The 14,120-nt window shown below is 46.1% G+C and overlaps 1 protein-coding gene across 3 annotated transcripts in view; it reads left to right on the top strand.

Moving 5' to 3' along the window:
- The window catches only part of LOC102058270 (cytochrome P450 20A1), a 15,697-nt gene extending 1,577 nt beyond the window's left edge, over positions 1 to 14,120 (top strand). For 2 of the 3 annotated variants that reach the window (XM_055719323.1, XM_055719322.1), the window contains exons 4-13: positions 4,505 to 4,650; positions 5,319 to 5,486; positions 6,195 to 6,273; positions 7,891 to 8,006; positions 8,413 to 8,467; positions 9,830 to 9,950; positions 10,844 to 10,955; positions 11,600 to 11,664; positions 13,508 to 13,597; positions 13,767 to 14,120. In XM_055719323.1, coding sequence (XP_055575298.1) covers positions 4,505 to 4,650; positions 5,319 to 5,486; positions 6,195 to 6,273; positions 7,891 to 8,006; positions 8,413 to 8,467; positions 9,830 to 9,950; positions 10,844 to 10,955; positions 11,600 to 11,664; positions 13,508 to 13,597; positions 13,767 to 13,917 — 1,103 coding nt within the window. In that variant the 3' untranslated portion in view covers positions 13,918 to 14,120. The remainder of the gene's footprint in view (positions 1 to 4,504; positions 4,651 to 5,318; positions 5,487 to 6,194; positions 6,274 to 7,890; positions 8,007 to 8,412; positions 8,468 to 9,829; positions 9,951 to 10,843; positions 10,956 to 11,599; positions 11,665 to 13,507; positions 13,598 to 13,766) is intronic. The other variant, XM_055719324.1, reaches the window with a different exon arrangement.

Genomic DNA, 14,120 nt, shown 5'->3' with positions numbered 1-14,120 from the left:
TAGCTGAGTTGACAGTCTTAGTCCTGGGAAGGTATTTTAATTTATGATATAAACATTTTAGGTGGGTGTTTTGCTTCCTAAGGGGATCACAGACGTTTAAGTTAACGCAGCTGATATTTGGGTTTACCCTCTTGTTTTTCCAGTTTTCATCTTGCAAAGTTGAATGAGGTGCTGGTTGTACACGTCTGACCTGATCCTTTAGGCTGCCTTTAGGCACAGGCAGGTATCTCAGCGTTACTTAGTGCTGAGGTTGTGGTGGGTAAGCGTCCTGTACAGTTGCATGACAGGCTCAAAAAAATGGTGATGATCTGGGGAAAGAGTGGGAGTTCATGAAGATCAGCAAAATGCAGCTGATAGCAATAACACTCCAGAAGGTGGGAACCCACCCTGAAAAATCTGGATGCGCTCAAGTGTGTTTGGGGGAAGTTGAGCAGACAGTCACTTTCTCAAAGCTCAGGGCAGTGGTGACAGGCCCCTGAGCAGGCAAGTTCTCGGAAATGTTCTGAATTTGGGAGTACGCAAATACTGGAAAAAAACAGATACAGTGCAAATGCAGGAAACAAAGTGAGCCAGGCAGCGACCGACTAATCTAGTGTCCTGCTATGCCAAGGGCTAAACATATTTTTTTTAAGGATGGGGATAAATAGGAAATGCATGCCATACTTCTTTGGTAATTAGAATTCTAGATAAGGAAAGTGATAGAACTGTGTTTCTGTCGGGGTTTCAGTTCAGAATTTGCTTGGACGCCACTCGGATCATCACTGAAGCTGGAGGTAATGGGATATGAGAAGTGAAAGAGGAAGCGAGGCTGGATTATGTTGGGAAAGCGAAGTGCTGAGTTGGGGAGGTGAAATACTCCCACTTAGGTTAGCAGCCTGCCCTGACGGTGTTACGCTGGGACCCCTTGTCAGCACAAGGAAGCAGAGTCAGATGGGCACCCCTGAGGGCTGGGATAGCAGAAACGGTGAGAAGCAAAAGCAGGCTGCACTAATTGCCTGCAGGATGACATGGCCGTAGAAAAAAAGAGGGTACATTGAGTCATGTGTTTTCTGTAGAGAGAGGAAAGCATCTAGGCTATTGCACAAGATGAACATGAGCCAGACCTGGAATCCCATGTATGGCTCTGACCTCTGTACTTGGGCATGATTTTGGGTAAAGCAAGTGCAAAGAAGGGCTGCCAGCGCTCTCAGAGGAGCAAGGAGCCTGTCATGCAGGAGGAGCCAGGGACAGTGTGTTCTGCCCCACAGATGGAGGAGCTTATGGCGGCTCCTTCTAAAGGCAGCAGTGGCAGGTTTAAGAAGGAGGGTTCTCATGATCTGTACTGAACTCAGACCTGAAAAAGCAGCGATGTTAGTTGTATCAGTGCTTTCCTTTTAGCACTGATGCTTGTCAGAAGTGCTCAAACTTTATTAGAGGTGAGGAATCTTATTGTTTTTCCTGGAGGTTTCAGGTATAAACAACATGTAGTAGCTTAGCTGAGTGGTTGTAGCAAAACACTTGCTTCCTCTACCATTTCATGGTGAGTGGTTATAAGTGGTAGCTCTCAGCCACAAACTGGCTCTAGGCAGCTTGTAGTTTTGTTGGAGGCCTGGTCTTGCACACATCTCTTCTGTGCACACGGTGCTGTGGGGCAGGAGACAGCCCACTGTGAACTGGCTCATATCCAAGTCGTGGCTCTCCAACGCCACCAAAAAACTCTTGCCATGCAATTTCTCCTCAGTCTGCTGGGGCACCTGAGGCCAGAGCTGTTCTTCGTAGGTGCCTGCTTGTTGGTTTCCAAGCTGGAGGTGTAGGGTTTGTCTCCAAGTAGCAGAGAAAGGTTCCTTTCATCACATCTGTGTGTCACAGGTATGGTCAGACTTCTGGGAGAGAGAGAGAGGTGCTGGTAGTGCATCTCTTGTGAGAGCCTTGAAGTTGGACTAATTGCATTCATAATTATTAACAGGTTCCCCATGCCAGCAGACTGTTTTTTCTCATGCTTAAAGCAATGTTTGAAGCTGGTATGATTTCATGACCTCCTTAAAGCTTGGTTGAGATGAATTTGCAAGGAGAATTCAAAGGAAGTAAAATTTTGCTGCTGTTACTGGTGATTCCCATGAGAGGCTTTGGGGAAGCAGTCCGGGCCTCCAAAGGGTGTGGATCTGAAGAGAGTAGACGAGTTCAGGACTGCCGGCATCAGTGGGTTCACAGACCCACTTGGAACACTCCTATGAGTTGATGTCACCTTTTGTGTTGGGCCAGCGAACCTGAAGCACCCTGAATGCTGAAGATGGAGCTATGGGTCGTGGCCTGTTTGAGCCGGACAGCTTTGTTGCTGTTCTGTGTTTGTACTGTGCAGCTTCAGAGGTCCTTTCCGTCTCTGATGTTCAGTTCTGCTTGGCATCTGTCTTGACTATCCAGAGTTAGATCTTTTCTCTATATTTACTTACAATGGTGTCCAGGATAGCACTCTGATGCTCTTGTGATGAAGAAGAAGCTTTCCTTGTAAGTAGAAGGAACAGCTGAAATTTTGAGATGCTTCACTAAGAGGACTGAAAGTGTAACCCTTGAGGTGTTTTCAAGACAAGGGCAAAGGGAGAAGTCCGTGGAAGCGTTAGTAGGACTGAGCCCTGTCTCCAAGAAGTGGTTTGTGCCTTGTGGAGTCACTAGCCTCCTGCACCTGTGGAGAAATAGCCATTCCCAAACACTGTGAGGCAGGGCCAGCCCTCAGCAAAGGGCAGCTTGGGCTCTGCAGTCCTGAGTTCGTAACAGAGGGTGTTTTAGTGGCATGGGGCTGCCAGCTTGCGTTAGGGACAGGGGAGAAAACATTGGAGCCCATGGCTGATCCAGCAGTTTTCTTTCATACACACCAGGAGAACTTCGCAGTTTCTGCAGGTGATGGTGCTAAGCATCGTCTATCCTCTCCAGTGCCTCTGCTTGCCAGATTTGCTGTGTGGGCTTTACCGACAGCCATGTGTCTTTTTGGCTACCCTAGTACTGTGCCTAGCTCTGCCAGGGCCAGTCAGCAGGGAAGCGTGGCATGAATAGCAGCAGCCACTCCATGGCAAAGTACCTTGGAGGAGGAATTGTCAGCAGCAGCCAGAGTCACATAGCAGCCTGCTCCACATGGAGAGCCACAGGTACCATCTGCTGTGCCAAAAGACACATGCACATACTTGTCATTTAAAGTTGGGGAGAGCGTGAGATGCAGAACTTTAAAAACATGGGAAGCGAAATGGTGTGAGAGAAAAGCATTTAGGAAAGTTTACCATATTTATGCCTCTGGCCTCATTAGCTGCTTTTGTGTCATTAGGTAGTAAGTCCTCTACAGGTGGGAATTATCTCTGCTTGTATGTTTGTCCAGTAGCACAATGAGGCCCCAGTCTCTGCTGGGAAGCCTAGATGCATCCACAGCTGATAGTCATATGTGTCTAGCCCAGCCCTGATGTCTTCTGATGCCTCAGGGGTTTCCCTTTCTATCTGGGAGAAATAACAGATTGTGATAAACAGTTGAAATATTCCTCTTGAAAACCCCCTGATTGCTGCTTCCAGATAGTTCCTTAAAGATTCTGCCCATTCTGCAAGACCCACAGGAAAGTTTTCAGAAAGAGAAACGCGTATGCCATGCTTCATGGCACAGCTTTGCGTTGGCACCTAATACACTTTAGCAAATTTAATAAGTAGAGGCCCTGGTGGTGAAATTCAGATTTAAAGATCTAACTGAAGTGAGCCACGGGTACGGAAGATGGAGGATAAGTGCTTGTGTCTAGTTTGTATGGTGTTGCAAGTGTCTGTGCAGAAGGAAGATAGAAAGTAAGGTAACAGAAGTAGGAAGTGTTCTGTAGCTTAGTGGGGTACCGTTCTCTGTAAGAGCTTCTCTGCCGGAGGCAGCCCCGACTGAGAGGTGGGTGTTAGTGTGGGCAGAGCTCATCAGCAGGGAACTCGGTGCATGCAAGAGGAATCACGCAGGAGCAGTAGGGTGCCCAGTGAGGTTTGCTGTGAAGCCAGGTAAGGAGTGCAGAGAGCAATCTCTGGCTAAGTCTCGCATGCGAGCTGGTACATCTTGAGTGCATAGCCATGGTCAGGGCAGGAGGGCGCACCTGATGTCAAGGGGCAATGTGCTAGAGGGGCTGCAGATGAGGCTGCGGGAGAAGGGGAAAGGAGCATGCCACTCTTCCCATTGTCACCGAGTCAGTGGCACAACCAGCTGGGAACTGGCAAGCTGGGAACAAGCTTCCAAGGCATTGTTACTAAAGAATTACTTGGTAGAGCCAGCAGGCAGCCTCTGCAGGGGGAGCTGATCGCAGGGTGGTACCCTGCCACACAGGAGAGAGCTTATGAGGTCCCAGCCCACGCTAAGCAAGAGAAGCTTGACAGTCCGAAGAGACTGTTCCTGGGGGAAGAAGCTATGCCTTGCTTGCTGCCCAGAAGTAGCAGCACCCGGTTAAAGAGGTTGCTGTTTTCATCATCCCCGTGTGGCGTGACTGCCTGACTTTTGTGTGGTGTTTTCTTTCTTTGCTTTCAGTGGATCCCTTTGAGACGATGCTGAAGTCCCTCTTGAGGTACCAGTCCAGCCTGAATAGGGATACAGGAGAGAGCCACACGAGGAGAAAGCTGTATGAAAGTGGTGTGACCAAGTGCTTGCAAAGTAACTTTGCTCTCATCCAGAAGGTGCGTAACTGCCCTTGTACAGCAGAGAAGCCCTGTGTGGCTCATGGGAAAGTTTAGTGAGGACAATCACTAGGATAAAGGAGCTGCATTCAAATTAGTGCTGAAACTATAAGCCATCTGAGACAGCAAACAGCCTCTGCCCATTCCAGCATGGTGTGAATATTTGGTTTCTCTTAGCTCCAGTGGGTTAGGGGGAAGGGCTGGGTTTGGTGGCTTTTTGTGCTAAGATACCAGATGCAGATAAAGGTGGAGCACCTGGATTCTAGATTTATTTCCCAGGACAAGAAGGAGGAGCAAGGAATCAGCTATTGGAACCACAAACAGGTGAAGAACTGTTCTGTTGACTCAGTCCAGCAGCCAGAATATGATCTCTTTGCTCAGTTTGGAGCTACTAGTATTAAAGGTTTTAAGGTTTCTTCTGTGACAGAGGGAAGAAGAGAGTAGGACAGGGCTTGTTGGGGGAAAACCTTGGGAAAAAGCAGAATAATTCAGGCTAAAATGTTACCGTTTAAGTTAACAATGGAAGGAAACCCTGGAAAGAGTGTAGCTTCATGCCGTAGCCATGGAAGTGTGGTCCGCCTTAGGAACTGGGTGGGAATGTCTCCAGGGTATGTTTGGTAAATAGGCTGCTGATATTACTGCCAACTAATGGTTCCTTCCCTCTCAAGCTGTCAGAAGAGTTGCTAGCCAAATGGCTCTCTCTCCCTGAGGCACAACACGTGCCGCTTTGCCAGCACATGCTGGGCTTTGCCATGAAGTCTGTCACGCAGACAGCTATGGGCAGCAGCTTTGAAGATGACCGGGAAGTCATCCGATTCCGCAGGCACCACGATGCAGTAAGTGTCACAAAAAGCCAGGAAATCTCCCTGTTACATTTGTACATGCTAACAGTGCACAGCTTGTGTCTGCGTGCAGTTTGGTACAAGCTACTGCTGAGACTTTAACAGTAAGCTAATACTAAGCTTGAGAGCTTGAGGGCTCTGCCTCAGTTGTCCCAAGCTGAAACTATCAGAAAGATCCTAATGCTGATCCTGCTGTTGTTAGCCTAAGGTGTTTCTAAAGGATCTGTGGGGATCAGGAACCCAGATCCAATGGCAGCTGAGAGGTGTTTGGTACTTAAGTCTGTTAAACTCTACTGGGAATGCTAGTGGGACTTCTCCTTTTCAAAGATCTTCTGAAGGCTCTGTGACATTGTGGAGAGAGGAAAATATGAGGACGTCCTAAGCTGTGTCCACATCTGGGGATGTCAGATCTGCTGGTGATAGGGTGGGAGAGAAACAGTTCTGCCTCCCATTCAAGGTTCCCATGCCTTTTCCCCTACAGGTGTAATTACAGTTGTTTCAGTTAGATTCAATTTTAGCTAGCATAGATGTAATATCTGGAATAGGACTTGGTTTCCTGAAGAGGAGACCAGTTCCATATTCACAGGAAGTCTCAATTTTTTTTTGGTGTTTTCATTTTCCTGAATAGGGAAGAACAGAAAAGTCCAAGCAGTCTCAGCTTATGGTGAGTGATGGGTGCTTTTCCCTCTGTCCTTCTTTCAGATCTGGTCAGAGATTGGGAAAGGTTTCTTGGATGGGTCCCTTGACAAAAACATGACTAGAAAGAAGCTCTACAAAGATGGTAGGTTCCTCCCAAAATCACAGTCTTCCACTCTGATTAATACTTAGAATTAGCTAGCATATAGAAGCACTAATTTGTCCAGCTGTCTTGGCTTTTCTGCAGAGTTGGTCATCATGGCATAAGCTACCAGATGTGTCCTCCTTACTCTTGCAGAAGATTGTTGGTTTGAAGTTGAGTGACAACCCTGCTATTGCACAAGAAGTTTGTAGTAGAGCTCTAGTTCCAGGTCTGGGTCTGTCCAGTCTGGAGACTGATAGAGGATCCTGGGAAGTATCAGGGTGTGCTTGCTCCCTTCCTGTTCTGTTCCCTAGCACCCACTTTTGACCTCCGTTAGAGGCAGGCAACTGTGTTAGGTGGAGACAAACAGAGCCACTTGGTTTGGCCTGTATGGTCATTCCTGTGGTGCTGCACCATTTGGTGAACGCGCTGCCAGTCACTCGCTCACAGGCTGGAAGACACAATTACAGAGGTGCTGCTTTGATGGATTCCTTCCACATGATAACCTCTGATGTGCTATTACAAAGTAACATGATTTTCAGGTCTGTTGTGGCAGTGCTTTTGTTTCTCATAGATTTCACAGTAAGTTATTCTATTTTTCAGTTGTCCTGTCTTCTTTGTTGTTAATAAACCCTTTCAGTATTGATTGATAAGATGTTAAAGAAAAGTAGCTTGTATCTAGAACTAAGGATTTGGTTGTAAATCTTCCAGACTCAGTGTTTCCTCCTTTAAGTTGCCGTGGGTTTCAGGACCTGAGGACAACTACTGCCCCGTTAAAATGGGTTTCTCCCATGGCACCTGTTCAGGACTGTTCCTGAGCTGTAGTACGATGATGTGTTAGGACACAATTTCATGAACTCCAGATAGTGATGCTTGGTGTTTAAGTGTGGCTGGCCTTCCTATGCAGAGGGGAGGGACGAAGGGTGGTGCTAAGACGAAGGGGCTGAATTGGGCCTTGGTAAATCGAGTTTCATATCCAACTTCTGCTCCATGATTCCTGGATAGTCTTGAGTAGGTCGTTTAAATCGGACAGCAATGGCACTTAGGTCCCTAACTCCCCCCAGCTCCCACAACAGGCACTGGGAGTTAGGCACCCACATATCTTCAGATGTGTGGACTCGGTGCCAAAACCCCTCCCGCATGTTCCCCACCTTCCTTTCTCTGCAAACTCTTTAGCACAGAGCCATCCTCTTACACCATGCTTGCAAAAGGGACAGCATCAGTAGCTGGAGGTGCTGTAACACTTTAATAATTTTAACTCTACAGGCCATGCAACTCGTGTTACCTGGTTCAGATGTTTTTTGTGGGGGCTGATGAAACATGTTCTCTGATGGTTCAGCACTGACTGTTATTTGGCTTCCCCTTACATGAGTTCAGCTCAAAGTACATGTCTTGGTTGTACCTGTAAGGACGGCTTTTTATAGGCAGGCTGTCTTATTTGCTTCCTATGTTTTCAACTAAATTGGAGATTCCACCTTCCACATGTAACAGGGGCTGCTTCTGTAAATGAGCCCAGCAGGGACAGCTGGTCTGAAAATCTGCATGGAGAGATAGATTTGCTTCTCTGCAGCACTCAGGATGACCAGGTTTTAAAATAAATGTTTCTTTTTGCTTCCAAAGCTCTGATGGAGATGGAATCCACCTTAAGGAAAATTACAAAGGAGCGCCGAGGCAGAGCATTCAACAGGCACATCTTTATAGACACCTTGCTGCAGGGGAGCCTCAGTGACCAGCAGGTCTGTGTGGCTGTTATGTCATTACACAGCAATGGAATTTTGCTAGATGGGCAGCTCATTGCATTGTAGCCTTTGATTAATTTAAGTTTTTGCATCTTAGGTCAGTTTCCTTATTAAAGCAGGGTTTCTTGTTCTTTCTTCCACTCCTACAATGTTTAATTGCATTAGAATTTGGTAGCTTCCCTTGCCACTGCTTCATTGCTGTTTTTATAAACCAGAAGTATGTTAATATTAAGCATGTCTCATGTGCCATTCCAGTGGAAGTTCTATAGAGAGTTCAGTCTATGTCTTCTAGATATATTTCCTGCTCTCTGCACTGAAGGGATTTCATGTGCTTGAGTGGAGAATGTGCTACTTCTTTTTTATCTTATGAACTTCATTCTCTGAAGTAGATTTTATCTCCTAGATTCTGGAAGATACAATGATTTTCTCCTTGGCAGGATGCATAATCACTGCTAACTGTAAGTACAGGTTGTAGGTAACTTTCCATCCTTACACTCAGCTGTCTAAAACTGTGTGTGATGACATGAGACTTATTCTAGCCTAATAGAAAATTATATTCATCATTCTCTTTCTCCTGAGCTACAGATGTAGAGAAAAAGCTAATTTTTACATCAGACTCTTGACACAGCCTCACAGCTAGTTGTGTTTGACAACTTTCCCAGTCTTTTGGTGAACCTTAGAATTTCTTCCCATTGCTTTTTGCTTGTACTCTAACCCCAGCCAACTGATGCTAAATTTGATGAAAAAGCACCAGAAGACATAAGCCACAAAGATCATGTTGTAAAATATGTTTTGGCACATGGAAAGGAAATTAAAGCAGAGTGCTGGAATCTGACTGGCTGCTTCGAATTTCTGGAGGATAGGTGTGTTCCATGTATGGAAGACTTTCAAAGAAGCTACTTTGGGATTTGTGCAAAGATTATGGGAAAAAAAGCCCAAATAAAAATACAAACCGGAGCTGTGTAAAATTTGTTGTGATAGGGGGTGATTATCAGGCCCTGTATCTCATCCAGTGGGGATGAGACTCCAAAGAAAACCTCCCAGGTGCAGCTGGGTGTTAAAGAATGTGGAAAGTAAATTTGGCAACTATGATAATACTCTCCACAGAGAATAGCCTCTCCAAGTACTCCAAGATGACTGTTATTTTAAGGGGCTTGAATCCTCAGGGATTTCAGATAGTTCTCTTGAATAGACAGTTTGGAGTGGTAGAAACATTACCTTGTAGCTTTAGGGAAACTGCATCCTATACACTTATTTCCTATGCAAGGTTTCTTTTTCACTCTGCTGTTGAAGATATATACTCACAAAATAGTTGCAGGGGAGACAAGTATTGGCCAGCTTGCTGCAGAGGGCTATACTGTTCTTGTCACTCCCTGTCAGGAGCCCCAGATGTTGGCTGGCTGGAGCACTTGCCTGAGATGTGCTGGGGAAGCCCTCTAAAGAAGGGAATCTTCTGATGCTTTGGACAAACCAGTCTTTCTTTTGCATGGTTGGTCTAATAACCCTGGTTCCCCAGGTTTTGCTGGGCTCTGTGGTCTCTTCCCCAGAACTGTGAGGCTGAGTGGCTCAGCCTCCTGCACAGCTCCCTAAGCTCCTCATAGCATTGGAAAGACAACTTTATTTTGCAGGATCTCTTGTTGCATAGGAGTTCAGCCTCCACTCTTGCCACTGCATACAGAATCAGTACAACCTCTTGTTAACAGAGCTCACCCTTTTCTGGGTCAAAAAGTAATGTTCCACGTACAGGAAGTAAAAAACTGGACACAGTTTGTAAAGAAGTGAATTTTCTGGGTCCAGTCTTGTCTTGATTTCTTCCCTAGTGTGTACCTGGGCAGTCTATTTCCTGACAACCTCAGAAGATGTTCAGCAGAATCTCTACAAGGAAATGGACCGCGTTCTGGGGAAGGGACCAATTACGCACGAGAAAATCGAACAGCTCAGGTGGGTCCCATGGAAGGAACTGCAGAGGAAGGTGGTTAGTTATCTCATGTGGTGGGGACAGGGGCTTCATGGGCTGGAGCCTGACGCCCAGCCTATGCTGGGCCAGAAGAAGACATCCAAAAGATACTTGCTTATTTTTTCTGGAAGTCATCAAACCACAGGATGACTCACAGCACAGAGAGAATCTGCTGTAGGGCTCCAGACGTGGGGACCAAGCTGCTCTCTTCAGGTTGTCTATAGGAAACCCTTTAGGTTCATGGGCAGAGGAGAGCACAGAATCGATGCCCTGGCTGCCAGGCCAAAATTTGTTTACTTACTGTCTTGTTTGGTTTCTGTCCTAGTTTGCCTTCTAGAAGTAATCAGTCATTTTAGTGGTTGGATTCATGTTAGACATATTTAGAGAGAAAGCATGTAATAATCTTTTCAAAGGGCCGCAGAATGGTGACTGGTCAACAGTGTGCCTTTATTTTTCGTGCATCTGTTGGTGCCACTGGGTGCCTTTTCTGTTTGGACTGGTGTTAGAATTTCAGTAAGGGAGTATTGAGTATGTGGGTTTCTCACTGCTGCTTGTATGGATGAGAGGTCCAGGAAGAGGGCTGGTGTGTTTATGCTTTTTAGCAGAGTTTGGTATAAAATGTGAAAAAAGTGTGGTGAAGAGAAATTTCAATAACCTTCCCTAAAAGCTGATAATGAGATCTAAGGCTTCTGGCAAAGATGCTGTGCCTTCTTGCCAGAAAAAAAAATAACGAAGTGCCTCAGTGTGGTTTGAGGCAGCTTCAGGAGCAGGCTGTGACCCTGAATGCAGCAGGTGACTTGGCTTTCTTTGCTGCCACTTGGATGTAGACAAGCTTCTCTCTGGGAGGGTTAAACTAACCAGGTCTTACTGGTTGCAGATACTGTCGGCAGGTCCTGTGTGAGACAGTGCGAACAGCAAAGCTTACGCCCATTGCTGCACAGCTGCAGGAGCTGGAGGGCAGAGTCGACCAACACACTATCCCCAAAGAGGTAGGGCACTGCTGGGAGCACTAGGCGACCCTCCTTTCCTGGAGGGAAATTTGCTGTTTCTTCTTCCTCCCACTGAGCAGTGAGGCAGGAAGAACGTTTCTTCGGACACTGTTGAACCCGAGCAGCTGCTCTGTCATCTGAAAGTGCAGTTTAGCTCAAAGTTTGCCCCGCAGTTCCTCTGGAGGAGAGGCTCTGGGAATCCATGTTCTCTTGTTGAGCAGATTTGCTTTTGCTTCTGGGTCCACCAGGGCTGAATCATCTTTTGAAGGGGCTTATGAGCTCAGTTGTGCGTTGAAGAGCATGATTTCAGGCCTGATTGTATCACCCATATTTCCCACACAGAGTGGTACCTTCCATTGCAGAGAATAAAGTGTTCCATACATCTATGCCAGCAAGAGAAGAGGAATGGGATCAGACCCTCTCTAACCACCAACAGTTGTAGCATGGGCCTTAGAAGTCAAAATCATAACATTTTGGCATGGATTATGGAAATCTGTAGATAAATATAGAATATTATCTTTTTAATGCACTGAAGAAATAGGAGTAGTCTACAGAATAATCATCATCTAGCAGGGCTGCCCAGAGATGTCTTTAATTGTGTGTTTCTTTTTGCTCTGACATATGTGTCCTGATTTTCTTCACAGACACTTGTGCTTTATGCTCTTGGTGTGATGCTGCAGGATAGTTCATCTTGGCCATCACCATACAAGTATGTAGAGTCAAGACTTATTGCAGCTCATTTTTTTCCTTTTTTTAATTAATACTATTTAGATCTTACAGCACAGCCTGTTTGGCTGCAGGGCCTGCTTTAAGTAGATTTTGGAGATGAAAGGGAGTCTAAAAGAAAATCAAGCGATGAAGGTCTTGGTTTGTCTCCATGGGTGGGATTTCAGGGCGATTTAAGACATGATCTTCCCGTGTATGTGTTAGAGTTTGATGAAACCTTTTTTTGGCATGCACACACACACACAACTTCCCTGGCAAATGCTGGTAACTTCCTTTTAAGGTTTTTTTGTGAAAGAGAAGCAGTGATTTGAATTGCTTTGGAATCACTGCTTGTCATCATGAAGCAATGACGCAAGGGAAGATGTGTCAGTCTGAAGCTTTGTTTTCTCAGGGGGAAGGGAAATGCTACCTCATTACTTCTATCTATGAAAACACAACCGGATCCGGGCCACTATTTTGGAGGTTAAAGAAGAAAGTTGCTGTAGCTTCCTGTGGCCTCCAGGTGGCAAATATTAACGTGTATCTGACTTCGCTTGGGCTGGGAAAAAAATGTGGGTTACTCACTCTAGACGGGAAGAACAGACAGCTGAGATTTAGGAGAAAGAATAGAGCCTTTAGAACAGCACTTGTTCTCTCCTGCAGGCGTAGCTCTTACAAAAGGGTCAGGCGTTGATGCATCCACCCATGAGCATCTTGGCAGGGACTGCCCGCTAGGACAGGGCGCGCACTGTGTTTAGGAAGGGTTTGCTGAGGCCTTGTGGGAGGGACAGTGAGGACTGCTGTGAACATAGTGTGTTTATTCCGAGGTGAAGGGGACTGAGGTTTGGCCTGGGTAGATGTGTGTTTCTGTGATGGAGACAGGAGATCAGCTCCTTGATCCTTTCACCTACCTACTGTACAAAACCACTGTTTGTAGCTGTTTGCCCTCCCTATTTTTTTGCTGCATTTTCTTTCCTTTTACAACATCTTCAATTTGCTGCTTTAGTTCAGAGGGAATATAAGTTTGATGCTTCTTTTACTGAGGATCACCACCCATGTGCCCTTTCACTTTGGTAGAAGCAGAGCAGGGATGTTTAGGCAGGGAGAAAAAGACCTGGAGTATAAGCAGAAAGTTTTAGCAGAAAGTGAAAGAGAACTGTCTTCCATGCATCAAATTTCCTGTTTGGTTTTGGTGGGTTTTTTTTAATATTTGAGTGATATTTTGTTAGTCTCCCTGGGGTTAGTTGATTATGGAAATCTTGTTTTAACTCATGCCAGCCCTGGATAATAGTTTTCTCACATCCTCCACCATCCTAATGCTAGAAACCGCTTTTCTCACTTGAATGAGTCACCAGCTTCCCTCCCCCAGCACAAACACATACACACCAGCTGCTTGAGGAGAAGGGTGAGGGGAAAGGAGAAAAGGGAAATATTTTTGGAAGTGAGAGAGGAAAGGACCCAGAGGGAGAGAGAGGGGGAGACAAGTCACTTGTGTTTGCCCTGGAGGGGAATAGAGGGCAGGTAGCAGCATCAGCTCAGCTGTGTGCTCAACCTAAATACTCACTGCTGAGAGGCAGTGCATGTTAGTTCCAGCCCTGTGTCACATTAACACAGTTTATCAGCATTTTGACCGAGCTGGGACACAGCTGACCAGCCGGGAATACAGATGGAGCAGATGCACAGTTGCCCTCATATATCTGTGTGAAATTACCCAGCATGATTTAGAGAGAGATTAGTGAGATTCTTTATCTCATCACCAGTTTCTTAATCATGTGTGCGCGCGCATGTGTCCAGGGAAAGGACCCTGTGCCTGCACAGAAGGCCTCAGTGTATTTTGTGTTTCACAGGTTTGACCCAGAGAGATTCAATGAAGAATCAGCCATGAAAAACCTCTCCTTGTTGGGTTTTTCAGGAAGCCAGGAGTGCCCAGAGTTGAGGTGAGCATAGGGAAGGAAGTCTGTGTGTGGGTCTGTGGCAGACAGGAGAGAAGGTGCTTTCAGCCTCTTCCTGTTGCTGCTAAGACAATCTGTCCAAGCTGGCTGTTGTCCTTTTTCAGATTTACATCGTAGCAAGGGTTTTGTTCTTTTCTCCTGCCTCTTCCCTCAGGTTTGCCTATATGGTGGCTACAGTTCTGCTGAGTGTCCTGGTGAGGAAACTGCATCTCCATCCAGTGAAAGGACAAGTCATGGAGACAAAATATGAGCTGGTAACCTCACCAAAGGAGGAAGCCTGGATAACCGTGTCTAAGAGAAGCTAAGAGCAAGTAAAACAGGGGGCTAAAAGTGCCAGCAGTGATGCTCTGAACAAGGGTTTCAGGGGGAATCATGCTGGTGCCATGCTGACTCAGCCAAGGAATTTTACATCCAGGGTTTGTTACCTTCCACATTTTTAACCGCATACCTCTCTTGGGTACTTTTTCTAACTCAACCAGTAGTCGTATTAAAGTAGATTTAATCTGTA

The sequence above is a fragment of the Falco cherrug genome, chromosome 8 (assembly GCF_023634085.1).
Source record: "Falco cherrug isolate bFalChe1 chromosome 8, bFalChe1.pri, whole genome shotgun sequence".
Taxonomy (NCBI): domain Eukaryota; kingdom Metazoa; phylum Chordata; class Aves; order Falconiformes; family Falconidae; genus Falco; species Falco cherrug.
The sequence above is the reverse complement of the archived record's forward strand: the minus strand, read 5'-3'. Positions and strand labels throughout refer to the sequence as shown.